The sequence below is a fragment of the Pipra filicauda genome, unplaced genomic scaffold (assembly GCF_003945595.2).
Source record: "Pipra filicauda isolate LSUMZ 115617 unplaced genomic scaffold, ASM394559v2 scaffold6_size6359152_pilon, whole genome shotgun sequence".
Classification (NCBI taxonomy): Eukaryota; Metazoa; Chordata; class Aves; order Passeriformes; family Pipridae; genus Pipra; species Pipra filicauda.
Window position 1 is genome coordinate 3914837 of NW_024104865.1, and position 17750 is coordinate 3932586.

The 17750-nt window shown below is 39.3% G+C and overlaps 2 protein-coding genes across 2 annotated transcripts in view; one reads left to right on the forward strand and one right to left on the reverse strand.

Annotated features, from left to right (window-relative positions):
* CDAN1 (codanin 1) overlaps positions 1 to 6829 on the forward strand; it is a 34373-nt gene extending 27544 nt beyond the window's left edge. The window contains exons 22-28 of the mRNA XM_027748594.2: positions 334 to 412; positions 1413 to 1570; positions 2939 to 3046; positions 3418 to 3481; positions 4655 to 4857; positions 5589 to 5696; positions 6461 to 6829. Coding sequence (XP_027604395.1) covers positions 334 to 412; positions 1413 to 1570; positions 2939 to 3046; positions 3418 to 3481; positions 4655 to 4857; positions 5589 to 5696; positions 6461 to 6586 — 846 coding nt within the window. The 3' untranslated portion in view covers positions 6587 to 6829. The remainder of the gene's footprint in view (positions 1 to 333; positions 413 to 1412; positions 1571 to 2938; positions 3047 to 3417; positions 3482 to 4654; positions 4858 to 5588; positions 5697 to 6460) is intronic.
* A 2537-nt stretch (positions 6830 to 9366) lies between these two features.
* STARD9 (StAR related lipid transfer domain containing 9) overlaps positions 9367 to 17750 on the reverse strand; it is a 101479-nt gene continuing 93095 nt past the window's right edge. The window contains exons 26-34 of the mRNA XM_027748572.2: positions 16819 to 17002; positions 16118 to 16264; positions 15379 to 15484; positions 14622 to 14764; positions 14310 to 14374; positions 14022 to 14227; positions 13528 to 13607; positions 12930 to 13088; positions 9367 to 12023 (exon numbers count right to left, since the gene is read on the reverse strand). Of these exons, the coding sequence (XP_027604373.2) occupies positions 11922 to 12023; positions 12930 to 13088; positions 13528 to 13607; positions 14022 to 14227; positions 14310 to 14374; positions 14622 to 14764; positions 15379 to 15484; positions 16118 to 16264; positions 16819 to 17002 (1192 nt within the window). The 3' untranslated portion in view covers positions 9367 to 11921. The remainder of the gene's footprint in view (positions 12024 to 12929; positions 13089 to 13527; positions 13608 to 14021; positions 14228 to 14309; positions 14375 to 14621; positions 14765 to 15378; positions 15485 to 16117; positions 16265 to 16818; positions 17003 to 17750) is intronic.

Consider the following 17750-nt stretch of genomic DNA (forward strand, 5'->3'; position numbering starts at 1 on the left):
TCACTTCTACCAGGCTGCCTTGCATATTCTGGGTAAAGTGATACTCTAGCTCATAGGTAACTGTTGAGACTAGAATGTTATATAAATTGCATTCATCTTGCAAGGATAATGCTTTTGTTTTAGCATCAACTTCTACAAGAGTTGAGGTTTGGAAAATCAAAATGGGTCAGTCATATTGCTCAAACTAGCAGTTCCCACAGATGTGGTGGTGCTCTGTTTATTTGTTGCATGCCAAAATTAAGCTTTTTTTCCTTTAGACTTCATTCTGACTCTTCACTGACCGTAGTGCTGTGGCTAGTAGTAAATCTCCTATCACTTGTCCTCCCTGTAAAGGTTTTAAGTAGTGCAGAAAACATTGCTGTGGAACTGGCTACTGAAAAAGCCTGTGGCTGGCTCTCTGCCAACATTGCAGGTGAGTCCTTTTACTTTGAACTGGGGCTTCTAACCTGTGCATTGTACTTTTTTTTTTTTTCCTGAGATCAAGGAACAGTTACTGTTGTAAAGTACTTGGTCATATTAATTTTTCTTTTAGTGGGAAGTGTGCAGTTACCCTGGCCCTCCTTGTTTAGGAATAAGAAGAATGATTTGTAACTCTAAGAATCTTATTTAGGGGTCTTTCAGTCTTGGCCCATGGAAGTGATTTTTAGTTACAGAGTCTCATAGGATGGAGAGAGGGAATTCTAAGGAAAGCTCCTTCTGGAAATGTCATCTATTTTGAAGTTGTCTTAGCACTTCCAATGTATGCTAGACAACTGCTCTCTCAAGCCACCTTATGGTTTACATGTATAGAGAGCTGAAATCTTCTGTAAAACAAACACTTCTTGGACTGAGTGTCTTTTCTGCAGGCTGAAGGTAAGTGTGGTGCTTTTACTCTGTAATACTGCTCTGGCAACTCTTCAGAATCTCTGAAAACCGATTTTTTTCAAGAGGTTATGCAAGAGTCTGGTGAGGAATATTCAAGCACCGTTTGCAACCACAGGAGTTTAGTGTTTTGGATGTTGATCAAAACTTATTTTGGTAGAAGACGTACGGCTTTCATGGGCACAGTGGCTGAACTGGTATGGTCACGCTGAATCAGCTTTCTACTTTGGCATTGCCTCCTGGCTTAGCTACTGTGTTTTTTAAACAGACTGAAATATTTTGATGGAAAATGAGATGAGTTACCAGTGGTACCTGGCAGTAATGTGTGGCTGCCTTCTAAAGCTGTGGGTTAATGCACCCTCTGCACATGTGCCTCTGCCCATTAAGTATAGTGGGAGGTCAGAGTGAGAGGGGTTTGAAAGTGTAAACTGTCTTTTTTCCTTATTCGCCATGGCCCTCGCCGTGAGAGGTTAATAGTGTTTGGAAACAATTCTGTGTTTCATTGGAGAGAAAAACTGAAGTAGACAGGACTTGTTCCCTGTTCTCTGTAGCACTCATCAAAAGAGAAGTGAAGGCAACCTTCAACAGAATGCTTAAAGTCCCAGGATTTCCCTTGCCCAGTGAGGATACTCTGGAGTTGAGAAGGGACTGCCCTCCAGGCTGTCAGCACTGTGCTCCATTTCCCTCTCAAGTCATCAATGAGATTAAGGTATGTAGCGTTCACTTCCTGGCTCACCCTAACTCCCTTTCTGTTTTTCACATTCGTGGTTTTTTGGTTCATTGCTTATGGAATTTTTATGGTTTGTTTTTGTTGTTGTTTTGTGGGGTTTTGTTCGAGTTTTTTTAAGAGAATGTTTTGGTTCTAAGGAACTGACTGTGGGGAGTGTTTAGGAAGCACAATGGAAAGTTCTCAGGTATTTTTTAACCACCTGCTTGCTGTCTGATCAGAGTTCCCTGTTAGGAGTACTATCTTAAATACAGGATTTCTGGTAGCATTGGCAGTGTGACCTTCTTGATATGTTTAGCATGGAAACTGCAGTATGGTGAGTGTTGTGTACAGTTGTATGCTGAAGAGTCAGCATATCAAAATAGTTACTTTTTTGTGGACCTACTCTTTTTATGGATAGTCTCCTGGACCCTGCTTAGAGTAAGTATTTCCTGTTGGTCCTTTCAAGTCTGTAGAACTTGGTAGACTATCCCATATTATACACCAGGAATTCTTTATTGAATTAAGTGTCTGATGAATCTGTACAGATCTATTGAAAGGTTTTTGCCAGTCTGCAAATTCATTAGTCTGTACCTTCATTCAGTTATAATGAGGGGGAATCAGAATATCTTTGAAAGAGGGTGATGATGTGGACTTAATTTTAGCCTTAGATCCAAGCAGTTTTATATTCAAGCTGGTTTAAATTACATTTTGGTTATTTTTCCCAGTCTTTTAACGAGTCACTGTTCTTGTTAAAATCTTACAGTCATATAACCTATGTAAACTATGAGGAAAGGAAGAATTCTGAACACTTCACTTTTTTACCTTTACATGTTCTGCCTCTTTTTTTTTTTTTTTTTTTTTTTTTTTTTTTTCAGCAGTTTGTCTTTTTGAGCAGTAATGTTGGATATCACTGTCTTTGCTTTCCCAGCAATTGAGTGGGAACAAGTTCACATCCTTTAAAGCTTTCTTGCTTGTGCTAAAATAAAAACAGAAGGATAAGTTGTGTTGACACTGAAGCTTCCCTGAGAATATAAGAGGGCTCTGGATTTCCCAACACTTCTACCCTGAACTTGCTTGCTGCACTGTCAGATTTATCTAGAGCTTTCAGAGCTAGTATTTTTAAGGAAGATGAACTCGTTGCCATCGCTGAATTTGACTTCATAACTAGTGAGAGCTGTCATAGAAAATCATACCTTGGTAAGGTTGTGAAAAATTCAGCTTTAATCTGTCTTTTTTAAATGTATGTACTAGCTTTATTTTAATGAAAATCCAAGGGCTACTTATGAAGTGCTCTGTCATAGGTCCAAAGATTTGTCTGTGGAAGAGAAGGATACTAATATGTGAGTTACTGCTCTCTTTTTCATCAAGGATGTGCTCTGTGTTGCTGTGGGCCCACGGGATGAGGGTGAAGTGATTGACTATGTCTGGTTGGAGTGCTTGCTAGGAAGATTGAGTCAGACACTTCAATGCAGAAAGGTAAAAAATGTAAAAAAGCAACAAAAAAATTCTTTGAGACTTTGAGCTGTCTCAATACCTGTAAACTTGTTTGCCTTGCCTCACAGCTGAGCTCAGTTGAGTGTTTTTTGTTTGAGTTCAAATGTGGCAATGTTGCACTGCATTTTTTTATACTATGTAGATCTGCTTGTTACTTCAATTTTCCTTTGTGGATCCCCTTTTCATATATGATCTTTTCTTGTTTTTCAGTCTTTAATGGTCTCCTGATTACAGCTCTGTGCTCCTTGCTGTAAATTGCCTGTTCTGCTTAGTTATTTTTATCCCTTGTGAAGCCTGTTTTATCCAGTTTGTAGTATGGGGAGAAAGATACAATTTTTTTTTGTATTTTCCAGTTCATGTGTCCCACATCAGAACAGCAGCTGGCAAAGTGCTCTGTTGAGTTGGCTTCTTTGCTGGGTAAGTCAGTCATGATAAGCTATTTAAGACTGAAATCTGTTATTAAAATTCCCTTAAATCCTTGAGATCAGAGACTGAAGTATTTAGAGCTCGTGGATGTTTGATTCACTTTGGTGTCATTGAGTCTGCAGATTTTTTTCTGTTGATTTGGGCAGTTGCTTTTATTCCCTTCTACGTTCTGCGGAATGTACATTCAGCATTGTACAGTGACTAACCATCCTTCAGACCTTGTTCACATCTCCATTGTTTTTTATTTATTGATACATTCTTTTGAATATGGGATATGTTTTCCAGTATTTCTGCTTCTGAAAAATTGTGGGTGACGTCGTTTTTTTTTTCATAAAGTAAGGGCCTTTTCCATTAAATTATGTTTTTATGGCTTTTTTTCTTTTTTTTTAAAGAATGGAAATAACTTGTTTCCTGTGTATTGTGACTTCTGTGAGCATTTTCAGTTTGGTTTTTTTTCTCTTGCTCTAATGGGTAAATATAATGTTTTTCTCAGCAGTAGCTTGTGATCTGAATGTAGGTATTTTTTAATGGGCAACCTTCTCATTTCCTGGATTTAGAACCTGCTTAAGAAGTTTTATACATAATTCATTTTTTCAGAAGGCAGTTCACATCTAATGTTGTGAAATTTATTCTGGAGGGCAGCAGTCTAAATCTGCCCCATTCCATTGGACCGAGGAAGATCTCATATCTTGCATCTGTCTATGTTTAGCTGCAGTTAAACACTGTTCAGCTTTAATTTCTCTTGTATGAAGTTATGTAACTCTGCCTATAGTCTAAACTGTGGACAATTCAATCTGTTTATAGATTTAAATGTTGTTTTACTGTATTACTCTTCTCTCCTTGGGAGTAACACCTAGGTTCTCTTCAATTAAATATGAGACTGACCTTTATATAGTCAGTTGTCTTTCAAGACTTGAGGCTATATGCCAACCAGATGGGGGCTATATGCCAACCAAATGGTATTCTTTGACTGAGGAGTATAAATCTCTTCCTATGTAATACTTGTCTGTATAGTTTCAAAGCTCATAATTTTGCATATTTCTAAACTCCAGTCCTCTTAGATTCACTGGTTTGTACTCACTAAGTGTGCTGTTGTACCAAGATGATGACTATAAAAGGAAACAATGCAGCTGTAGTAGTTCATTTTTCATCCTTTTCTCGCAGTTTCAGATCGTGTTCCTCTGAGTCTTGAAATCAAATCCCCAAAGAAGAGCCCCGAGAGGCTGCGTGTAAAGAATGATCCCACCTATGGCCTTCTAAAACTGCTGCTCTCTGTCTGGAAGGAGGACTTTGGGACACCTGTTCCTGTGCAGCTGATCTTCAGCAAGAAGAACGTTAGTTACCTTGCAGAAGTTAAGCTGCGAGAGGTAAAGCTTGTTCCGATCTGTGGAGCTGCCAGTTGTCCGCTCTGGTCAGATACTCTGTGTGAGTTCTGCCTGCCCACAGTGTTCACTGATGGCTTGTGTGAACGAGGCCAGTGGGGCTTGTTCTGCTCTTACCTGGTGCTGTTTCTGCAGGGGTAGTGAAGAGAGGACCACGTGCTACTTGTCAGGGTTTGATACCTGTCTGGGGGGCTCTCGGGAAGGTACAGTTTCATTTAGGAACAAATGGCAAAATGCTCCATTTGACCTGGAATGTGGTGAGGGCTGGGCACACATGACTCTGTAATTGGTTGCATTCTTATGTTTTGTATCAGCTTTTCATTTTTGCATGCATATTGGTGCTATAAGCACCCCAGCTATGAAGCTGAAAATCACCCTATTTAGTTGCAAACTAAAACCAGCTTATTTCAGAATGAGGAAATAATTTTTCAAGCTGTTCTTGAACAGGCAGGAATTAAATACTTGGTGTGTTGGTAAACTGAGAGTTGGAAATTATGAGACTCTGTGGTAGGACACAATGTATGAAGTAGAAGAATTTTGTTCACTCAGTTTGGATGTTGCTCTTGTCCTCATTGTCACACCCAGATAAATAATGTGTTTGCTTCTTTTTGCCATGTTCTGATCCCAAAGTAAAATGTGAATTGTGTATGGATAAAGAAACAAACACAAAATCCATTTCTTTTTGAGTTTTTGATATTTTTTTTTCTCCTCTGCAGTGGGATTTGTTCCTTTTCTTGCTTCATGGTCTTGTAGAACATGAACTAATGAGAACTAGTGAAATAGAGAATTGCCTGCATAGCCTTGAAGAGCTCCCTTGGCCCTCAGTAAGTAATTAGATGTGTGTGAAAAATAAGTGAAATAAAAGTAAAGCTATATAAACAGCCAATTCTTGTATTTCTGTTTCATATAGGTAAGGCCTCTAACCTTCCTGTCTGTCATTCCTGCTTAATGCAGCCCAAGGCCTGGCTTCTAGCAAGCTTATTACTGTTGCTATTGTTTGGCTGAAAGCTGTACTTGTGTGAATCCAACATTGCCCATGCAGCGAAAATGTTTCCAAGAAAACTGTAAACCAGTTTTGAAACCAGCCGGCCCAGTTTCCAGCTCTCAGTTCTAGCCTGAATGTGCTTGCTGTGTTCCAGTTGAGAATGACATGTTGGGAAGGGTTTTAACAGACCCAAAGTGCACTTTAAAACCCTGTGACTCTTACCACTGGAGTGTGAGAGGAGTCAGACTGTTCTAGAGGAGTCACACTATTCTGGCCACAGTCAAAATGTAGGGAACCACCCGAATGCCTTGCTAAAAATGGCAGTATTTCATGGCTGGTGAGCACTTGCATGTTGGAGATGTTGAACCATTTAAACTGTGGCAGTGATCTTTTCTGAGAAGGGTGTGGGTGTTAGGTGGGAGACTGAACATGCAGACCTACAGGCATTCATCTTTGCAGTCAGTTCTGTAGCTCATCTAGGGTCATCACTGGAAAACCATCAATGTGTTAAACCTTCTAAAGTTCTTTACTAGAAAAATTAAGTAAGCCTCCTTGTTGACTTTTGTTAGTAAGGGTTCTCTGGTTTGTGTCTGTTTGTTACAGGATTTCTTAAAAGACCTGAAAATGCTGTCCAGAGTATTTGTATCAGAACATCATACAAAGGAGCTCAGGACTAACCCTTGTGAGCTGACCAGACGATCTCTAGGTACTGTGACCGCACAAAGTTAGCAGAGGTGGACTCTGTGGGCAGAAATTACTAATGAAGACGCAAATGGGATTTTTAGCATTTCTGAATGGATTGGGAGCTCTCTGTTGGGAGCATACTGCAGATAAGGGGTCACTTTGTGCAAAACCTGCACTGTTCGTGGACATTTGCTGTGGTGACTATGCTGAAGGATTTACATCAGCAAATGGATCTCCAAGTCAAAAGTCCTTTAAGCACCTTGATTATGGCTCAGAGCAGCTGTTCTTTAAACTTACAGGCACTTTTTTTATTTGTGCAGCAACAGGCTGTGACCAAACCCAGGAATCAATTCAAGTGGACAAGTGTCTTTGTGATCAGAGAGACGGTTCCTTGGTGTCTGTCTCTTCTCTTAACTCAATGTGATTTCTCATGCTGTCTTGTAAGAAAGCCTCTACTGTCAGGGGAAGGACAACATGAACCTATATGATACAGAGATGTGCCTATATTTATTTTTCATTGTAAGCTCAATGTTGAAGGTTTGATTTTAATTTTTTAAGACTCATTTTAAAAGTTAAATCATATTAAATACACCAGACCATCAATGGCATTATTCTTAAAGGATGTAGATGCTAAAGTGGTTTTCCATCTCTTGTTGGAAACAGAACTTGTAATTTCCCAGGGGTTTTAATAGAAATAAGGGAGAAAATATCTGTTTATATTTTTTACTGAAGACAGTATTTTTAAGACACTTTTATAGTATGTGAACATAAATGGCATCTGGCTGCTATCCACTGGTTTTTGTAATTCTTCTTGCCTTGAGTTTGGGTTTTTTCAGTCAGGAGGTGCTGCAGCAAGAAAACTACAGCCTGGAAGAGCAGACAAAGTAGTGAAAAAGCACTGTGATGCTTGCTGGAGAGCAGATTTTGAAAGGAGTCCTTTTCTTGGAGGACAGTGGTATTTTTCTGCCCCTAAAGGCAGATTGTCACCAAGGATATGATCTCCCCAAGTATTTCCTTAAACTGGGGTTTGTGGCAGGGACTGCTGCTGACTAGCTCATTAACTGTCTCATGGGATCTCCTGCCCACTGCCCGGTAGCAGTGAGGACATTACTTCCTTTTGTCTAGGAGTGTCCTATTAGTGTAGGTTTTTTCAGAAAGCAAGTTCTGTGTTAAAGAACAACATCCAGACAAAGTAAAGACCAGGATTTTTTAGCTTGCTAATTAACTAACCTCTTCCTTGTATAAGGTGAGAAAAGGGAACATCTTGGAGTCCGTGATTTAAGAAAAGCCACAGACAGGATTCATTAGGCAGAAGTGTAGCTTCTGTTAAAATATATGTTATGCAGAGAGAGAAACCGTAGAGGCACATCAATGTCTGAACTGTACTGAGACTTGTCTTGTTTACTAAGCCCTGTATTGAAAGATTTGGCATGTTCCATCTGCATTGCTCATTTTAGGGGTTTTCTGATGTGAATGAAGGAGAGTCCCTAAAAGTAGGCCATGCTGCATATACAGCAAGACATGGGAATACAAATTGAAGCAGCAAGTACACCATATCATGCCATACCTGCATCCTGAGGCTATTATGTTTTGTTTTGCTGCAGATCTCATTTGAAATTGCTGTTTGTCATAATAAACATTATTAAATGTCGTCTCATGTTCAAGCTGTCAGTATATAACCTCTTCGTACTACGGTGAAGAACAAAACAGGTACCTTGCCACAAAGAATGGGGCATAGAAAGTACAGTAACACCTGCTATCCAGCCTGCTGCTGCTTTGCTTCTACTGAAATAGAACTTTGTTATAAAAGGGGGGGAGGCGGGGCAGTGGGACAAAAAAAAAAAAAGGAGCTCTTGGCTCTGGCATGGATTTTATTTGGGTATTGTAAAACTGTTTGTGTAGATACCATTGCTACAGCCATTTTCATGAACTCAACATACCTACATTATCCTTCTCTAATACAACATTTGGAAGATTTATTTGAAAGGTGGCCAAGCCTCGGAAGCAGTTTACAACATCCGAAGAACACAGTTGTGCCCTATGGGCCAGGAGACAGTCAGTTGTCCAGTGGGACCCAGGTAAGAAACAACTCTGTTTCTGCGTTCTTATGACTTAATGCAGTTACTGCAGTTCTACTGGGAACCCCATGGTACCCAGCCACGTTTGCTCTGTAAATCCAGACACCTGACTTTGTAACCAAACCTTAGGAGCAATTGTATAGCACTTGATTTTCTGCCTGTGGACACTCGGCAGTGGGACTGTGCTCATGAGGATGCACAACTCTGCAGTCCCACTGGGCTGGTGGACTCCTCTCAGTGCCAGTGCCTCAGGCGTTGCACCTCTTCCCTATGCTCTGCTCTAACTGTAGTGCCAGTGGTGCTGCAAGCAGGAGAGCAGTAGGGAGAAGAGAGCTCACAGAAAGCTAGATCTGAGTCTGTGGCCTTTCTTCTGCCAGTCTTCCCTGAAAACTCACAATTCTCAAAAGAAAATTAGGAAAAACAGTGTTATATTAACTTTCTTCTGAATGTGCAGGTGAGGGAAGTTGTGTAACAGGACTCAGGAAGAAGCTCCAGCCAATGTCATTTTTTTAAATACAAAAATAAAACCAAACCAACCCTTTGCTGGGACAAGACATATGTCACAGAACCCAAATTTAGGCAGTGACTGCCTTATTAACTCTTGTGCCACGAGTTCATATTTGATGTGCATTCCTTAGCAGTCAAGTGGGAGACACGTAGCTGTTATCACAAGCTTGCCCTTGTGTTATCCATCTATGGAACTATATTGGATGGAAAAATAGCTGGAGCAAAATAAGGTGGGGCACGTTTTCTTGTGTAGAAAATACCATTTATTGTGGATATGAAAATAGCAACCTTGATTTAAGAGCAGAGATGCAACCCTAGGTGGTTTAATACAATTGGTTTGATCATCTGCTGCTCAGCAGGAACTTACAGGAAGTTGGGTTTTGCCTGTTGTAGATTAACAAATCCAATATCTGCTGGGTTTTTGTTTCTTCCTTCCAAACAAACCAATGCCATACATTAGCAAGTACCATAAAATATTGTATTTGCAAAAGAAAACATTTATATAAATAGGCTTTTTAGTATTAATTGAAGACTGTATTAAAAAAAAATTACATTAATTCAATACCAATAAAAATAAAACTTAGCTTTGATAGCATATAAAAACGGCTCAAACCAAGCATATATAAATAACTTAATTTGTAAACGTAGGAAAAAAGTATATATAAAAATAAACATCTGATGCACTGTACAATAAGACACTATCCTTCATAGGCACTGGCATCGTTGAACAACAGGAGTCCCCCTAGATGTTTTTCCTACAAAAACTGCTTTATCACTAGTGCCGTGTCCAAAATAAAAGGGGAAAAAAAGCAAAGCACTGAGCAAACCTTTAGTGGAAATTTGTGAAACAGCACCGGGAACAGACCCAATAGGCCGTGCTGCTGTTTCTTCTCGTTTTTATTAGGGTTTTAATGTAGTGCCTTGTTCGCTCTTCCTTCGGGGTTTCCACCAAAGGAAATCTGTCATTACTCTCACAGCAGAAAACTTCTTCCTTGAGGGCTTATGGAAAAAAATGCATGATGCTGCAAGTGAGCCATGCTGTGACTCAGTTTGGCAGGCTTTTAGGAAGAGGCTGAGCCTCACAAAAAAAAGAACAGTAATATATTGGTGTTAAGATTGTAACCACAACTATCCAAAGATAAAACAAAGCATATTTCTAAGTGAAAAATTTTGTTATACTACCTGGTCTAGTTTAGGGGGGAAGCCTTAGGCTGGTATGTATCAAAACCGCTCTTAAGTATCAATTTAAAATAGCTATTGTCTTTTCATCTAAAACTTAATATATTAGTAACAGGAAGTAACACAGAAGCTGCGAGCCAAAATTACACCTGTGCAAAGATATAGTAAAAGTAAATCTTGGCTCTTGAACTCAAAGGTAGGAAGTGCAGCTAGCTTCACCATATGCTGGGAAAACGGACCTTTTACTGAAAGTAACTGTTAAAGTAGCAGGCACTGGCTCCAGTAAGGTGGATGCTTGAACACACATTTCTCACTTGACAAATTTAAAGTGCAAGAGCTTCTTGAATAATGTGGGCTTTTTTGAGCTAATGAAAGCATAACATAGCAGCTTTTATTGCTTAGGTATATCTAAAGTGATTCTGTACTGTTGTGCTGAAGAATGAAATGAAGTTATTTGGATATTTGAATTGGTTGTGGTTTTGTTTAAATTAAGGAATATGTGAACCAACTAGGAAGTATGTTGAACAAACATGTAAAGCCTGACAGCAGGCTTGTTGGACTAAGTTAAGTTCAACAGAAATCCCATGAGGTAATTGAATGGGAAGGGTCTATACTTGCTGCAGTGGATCAGCTGGTCATGCTATGAACAAAGAAGTGTGATAAGACTATGACCAGGCTATATGTTCAGCTCTTAATGCATTTGGGTAAATGTGTAGAAGGGCTAATAGAAAAAGGCATTGTGGAAAAATGTTGGAGCTACTCTTACTTGCAGGATTTAAGTTCTAGAAACAAGCTGATTACTGAGTATTACCCTAGTCATTACAAAGTGTCACTGTTTGGAACTGTCTGTTTGGTTTCTTTATTTCAAAGCACCTGATTCTGCAGTGCAGTAAAACTGTCCTGAGGTGTGTTGGTTTCCACTGATGCTGCATAGTGTAGTGGGCAATCTGAAACACCTTACACTGGCTGCAAGCAGACAGCCAATTACATGAGAAAAATCTATCCAGGATGTTGGATGACTCGTGGATATTGTGCTGCTTTAACTTCTCTTCTCAAGGGGAAGACAGGATAGGCAGCTAGCTAAGATAAATGATTTAGCTACACAGTTAGGAATTCTGCATTTGATACTTATCTCAACATTAGAAAGTAGCTTTGCAGCTCTGCAGCTCTGCTCAAGAGCTTGTAAAAGGTCTCAAGCCATACGTGTACTGCTTCCAGCCTAATCTTACTGAAGGAAAGAAGGTTGATCACTGCTTGCAAACAGAAATTAAATAATACACTCTAAGATGCTGGCTATTGTAAAGCAAAGTCTCTTTCTCTGCTCTTTTTAAAGACAGCACACCTTTCTGTTGTTCCATGGAGGTTTCCCACTGCCGTCTCTAGGAGGATAGGTTCCCAACTAAACTTGCTGCATTTCTTCTAAGCAGCGTTGGCTAAAACAAATGATCCTTTTCTCTGACTATATTTCTGTATAGTCCAGCATTAGCAGTAAGGTTCCTGAAGTGAGGCTTGGTGATGGTTGCCTTAGGAGCCAGCACTTTCCATTACCTTTACTGACATTTATGTCTCCTTGTGAAATATCAGCAGCTGTGAAGTGTCTGTGTTTGTACCAAACACTAACTAGCAAGCAGATGTGCCAGTCGAGCAATCACCAGGGGCTGCCGCTTTGCAATGGAATTCAGGAGCCTTGCAGGGATAGCTGGGGCGCCAAGATCCACCTGCAGGAATTAGAAGAGAGGCTGCATGTTAAGGTTTGTACCTGGTTTTCAACAGAACACTTCTCCAGCCTGGAACAGTTCTGATGTATCAAGTATACGTTAAGCACAACAGTATTTTACAGCCAAATGCTGTCATTACTGTGTGGTTTGTATCTTTTCCTTCCCAATACTCCATAGACTTTCAAAGCTTTGCTATTTATTTGATGTTACTTCTAGCAGGTATGACCCACATTGCTTTTGAATTTGAGCTTGGATTAAATATTACTAGTTTGAGACACGTCATTTATCTCTACATAAGCACTTAAATAAATTTTACACATTATGGCATTTTCTTCTGGACACTTTTAAATACTAAGTTCTACTGTCTCAAAGAGAGCCTACTTTTCAGATGAGTCTGTAAGAAATGGATGGTGGGATTTTTTAATTCTTAACTGGAATACTAATCTTTACTTCTCTTTGTGTCTATTAACTGTAAAGAATTAATGACTTAGGCCTGAAAAATTTAACGAGTACTTTCAGACATTTTTTAACATAGTATAACCCAAGGTAGACTTCCTGTGTCCACAGTAAGACAAAAACGCAAACAATGGCTTGCCATGTGAGAACAAAACATACACTAAAACTGCTAATAAACCTTTACAGAAGAGCTGGGTATCCAAACAAGCAGCTTTAGATGCTGTAAAAACTCAGGAATGTGTGCTTAATTGCAATCCTAGTAAGATTGTCTAGCAGGCACTGCTATGCATCATGCCAGATTGCAGTGTGAAGTAGAGGTAATTTTTATGGTCACTTCATAAAGTTCATGGAGCACAGCATAAGGACTGTGGTTTTTGTTACCAGGTCTTAAGTGTTCTGCTATGTAACAGGCTTTTTGCGTTCACAGTTGGACGTACAGCAAAATCTTACCTGTGCCATGTAAATAACTCTGGTGATGTCTCTTCCATTCACTATGTCAGGTTCCAGTATCCAAGCACTTGGCAAAATCTCTCCCCTCACTGCTTCTTTACAAGGATGAGGCATGGATGCATCATAAACAGACTGAATAGCCAGGACAGACAAGTTCTCCTGCATGTGACAAGATATAAAGGGGACAACTTGAAAAATTTCTTATGCATATAGTAGTATATTTGTGCAAATAGTAATATCTTTGTTTGCCATAAGGCATATTTATCATATTACTTACTTAAAAAGAGCTCTTTTAATGAGAAATATTATTTCTCATGTGATATATTAAATGCGTTTTTGTCAAAATCTTGCATGTTTCTAACCAGAATAGACTGTGTGACACTTATGTCAAAGCCTGATGGGCTTTGATTGTCAATTGTCATTCACAAGACCGTTTTATACATAATTCACTTGTGTGATATTGGCATGGCTTTTCTTTTTGTTACACTGGCACTTCTGGAAATAGGAAGATGAACTTTACTTCTTTCTCTCCTTTGTCCTTGAACGAGGATATCAGAACAACTACTCCTCTATGCTTCAGAGAGAATGTTCACTTTACCTCTTTGGCTTCTACAGTAATGCAGCAGAAATCCCGGGGTTGCTTTAGGTAACATAGGGAGGTATCGGTCACTAAATATACTGGGGAAAGAAAACACCCAAAACAACAAAAAAGGGGAATTAGACTGACAACTTTAACTTGTCACAATTTTCCCCTACCCCTTAAATGCAGATGCATATTTTATTTTGACTTGTTGCCTGGAAGCAGAGCTCTAGTTAATATGCTGTAATATGTCATTAAAATGCTTTTCCAAGCCACTTCAGGTTTATCTTTACTTTCAGTACTTTAGTTGTACTTCTCAGCAAGATGTGTTAATTAATCCTTATTTTGGAAAAGTCTTGCAAAGCTGAAGTTCCCATATTTCCTAATTAAAATGTTTATTCGGACCTGAATAAATGAAATAAGATGCCTCTAAATTTCTTCCTGGCTGACAACCTGAGCTGAGAAAGTCCATCTTAATGATAAGGTGGTCAGTCGTTTGTGTGGATACTCACCCAGGTGAATGTGGCTGGTTACCTTCTTGTGTATTCGAGCTGTATTGATAGATCTGTCATACAGATGCCTTTTGCAAGGATCTCTCACTAGTCCCCACACATAGGAAAGAGGTCTTTCTATCACTCCTGCTCCCAGAAACCCGTGCCTTGTTGCTGAAGGGAAGACTTTGTAGTACACCTGCACCTCTTTTTCTGTACATTGGTATCTGTCAAAGACAAAAGTATTTGCGCACAAGGGCCAGGTATAGAGAAAGGCCTACCCTTTATAAAGACGTGCCATAAACTTACTTCCACCCAGCTGCTGCTTGGCATGTGTAGAGGTTCCTCAGATTATGAGAGCATGCTGCCATTACCTTAGAAAACAATGACAAATGACACCAGCTTCACTCAAACATTCCAGTTAACATGTGACAATCTGCACCCCATGGCTGCAGCCTGGCTCACTTTTCCCCACGCTTTAAAATTGTCCAGTGTGTGCCTCTCTGTATCTGACAAATAGATAACTATTGGCAATGTAGAACAAGACTTTTCCCACCCATTTTTGCTACAACTTCCACAAGGAGATGCAGAAATAAGTGAAAACTCTGCTTATATACTTACCTCAGTGGTAGCATTAGCCAAGATATGTTTGGATAAATCTTGGTATCCTTTTGTTGAAGAGGAGTTGACAGAAATAGTTAATCCATGAGTGAACCTACAGCTGGTGCTACTAGAAGGAAGAGGTGGCTGAATTCTGGTGGTTTCTGCAGGAAACAAAAAAGCCGTAAGGGAATAAAAAAAAAAATTAAAAGGAAACCCACCACTATTCTGAATTGTACGGACTTCAGTCCTCCATTGGAGCCCCCAGTCCGTCTGATCTTAATGAGGTTCTGGTAACATCCCTTGTCTAGACAATCTGTGTATTGGCAATTACACCGAGTTACATCTTGCATTACTCAAGTTTTAACAATTTTTACCACATATAAGAAAATAAAGTAACCTAAGGAAGAATAGGCAACTTAAGCCTTGAGGCTAAAAATAAGAACTTGCATGTACAATTCTATAGTCGTTGCAGCTTTAGCCCCCCTGTGCTTCCTTCCTTCATTCACAGCATTATCCTCATATTGTCTCAGAACGCTGTACTTTGATGTAACAACATCAAAAGACCAATTTTAGAGGGAACAAATCACCATTTACTTCTTCAATAAGTTCTAAGCAAGCTCTGGCTACTGGTTGATGGTATTTTTCTGAAGTCGTGTAATGGTACGGACATCCTCAAAATACCTAGAGTCAAATCAGATTTTGATTTGCATAAATGACAAATGTCATTAGGCTTTGGGATACAACTCGGACATAAGTAGATGTATGATATACTTACCAAATGTTGAATCCTTCTGAAGTTGCTCTAACATGTAAAGCTGACTGTTTCTAACAGCTGAACGACCTCGTGTGTCTCTTGAAACCAATGTATTTCCAGAAGAAACCTGATTTAAGAAAGAAAGTGCAGAAGAGGGAGTTTTTGGAGTGAACAGAGAAAAATAAATTGTGTTACATAAACAGTGGAATATTAGTAGCAAATCTGCCTTACAAGGTGGGAAGCTTCTCTTTATCATAAGGTAACGCCTTTGCCTTTCCTCTGGTTATGAAATGATACCTTGACTCAGGAAATTTAGCAAACAAAATGCAAGGAGCTAGCACAGATGCATACTTCAAAAGTAGCTTCAGGAAAGTCCATGTTAGCACACAGAAACTCTTAAGTCAATGCATGTATCATTGAGGGAGGCACACTGAGAATATCAGATTCTATCAGGTTTATCACAAGAAAAGGCTTGTTTCTAAAATATTTGACAGAGGGTGGCATTACTGACAATAATGACTATTTGATTTTTGTTACAAAAAAACCCCACAGAAAAATAGAAGTGTCAGTGTCCTTTGCAATTAATGGTAATGCTCCCTGCACCCCATGTCACTCATCTGTGTACTCGTGATGCAAACTTGTCCTGCTCAGTAGCTGTGACAGAATACAAATTGTCTCGAAAAAGCTCTCTGTTCCTGCATTATGTCTCTATTGTTGAAGCATCTGGAGACATCTATCTCACAGACCAGAGGTTTCTCACCTGCCCTTCCTGGCTGCTGAAGTTACTTGCAGTATATGTAGCAGTATTACTGCTATTGTAACCAGATGTTGGGCCAGAGGAGAGGCTGAGGCTGGAGTCTGTACATAAAGTGCTTGTACTTGCAAGAGTCTTCAGCCTCACTTCTTCCTGTAATAGGTATCACAGTATTACAAACAAACCCACACAAAACTTTCTGTCCACAGCAGCTAGTCAAATCAGTGCTAACAGCCTGAAAGATGAAAGAGGAGTGACCTAAAGAAGTCCAGTTTCTTTCAAGGAGTGTTGACAAAAACAGTTGCCCTACAGAAAGTATTAAAAAAGCAGGCTTGTTTGAAAGACTAGGATTATATAAGCCATAGAGTGAATCACCTTGCAAAACTTGGCAGTCTGGGAAGGTGCAGCTTTTGCTGTTGTTATTCTTCACATACAAGAGTCCAGGCTATTAAACCAATGCTAGGATGCTTCTAAGGGGAAAAAACTTTTTTTTTTTTTAAAGATCTCTTTTCAGTCCCAGCTTTTGCTCTTTGTTTACTTCTCAATCCCCTGACTTAACTTGCTGGTCAAATGTAGTTGTTAAAGACTGAAGATTTTACCTTACCAATGCAACTACTCAATGCTAGCCCAGAAGACCAAATAAAAATGACATAAAAAGAAAATACCGAGAACTTCAAGATTATTTATGCTTTTGATATAATGTTCACCTTCTGTAACTGAGAAAATATTTGTTCCCTTATACGTCTTTTTTCTTGCTCTGCTCTCTCCCGAAGTTTGTCCCTTGCTCGTGCAATTTCAGTTTTAGTTTCTTCTCGTGCCCTCTGGTAGTCTCGGAGCAACAGTTCAATGTCTGAAGGATGCTGAATGCTTCTTCTTTTTGGTTCTTGAACTCTGTAAAAATAGACAAGTAAGGGGAAACATACATAATTACAGGAAATTTTGTCACCCCTACAAAATACCATGAGAAAACCATATTTCACCATGGAACAGGAAAGTTTGCCAGAAAAGCAAGTGAAATCCACCACATGGGCCTCCAAAAAGAGTTTCTCTTTGCTTACTAAAGGCTGAGTGGACATTAGCCTTGGAAAACTACTCAGATTGCAAGTCCAGTTTACCACTGAGATTATTGCAGTGATTTCATTGGTTTCTAAGTCAGCTCTTCATATGATCTAAGGTCAGGGCTTTGGCATATCACATGTGGATTATTATTTTGGAAAAATAACTATCTCCTGACCACAAAGGAAGCAAAAGTTGTTAGGGGATATGGTGGGGAACGAGAAACTGAAATTCTAAATGGTGAAGTGTTGCAGAACTTTTCTGAACTGAAATGAAACTGAATTCTATGTGGCTTTTAAGTTAGTGAAGTAGTAAGAAGACAGATTGGTCTCTAATCAGTCCAGACTGAATACTTGGCTATCCGCATCATACACATATAATAAATTAGACACTTGTTATGGACACTTGTTACTTAAATAAAACTAGACACAAGATTTTAATTAATTTTTTTTTTTTTTTTAATCAGGCACATGTTTTTCCTGAAAACACTTTCTATCCCAAAGGTTAATGTGTTCATATTGAGAAGAATTCTGCCACGGAAGTCTTGGATGTCAGTAACAACCATTAATGTGCACCCATTGTG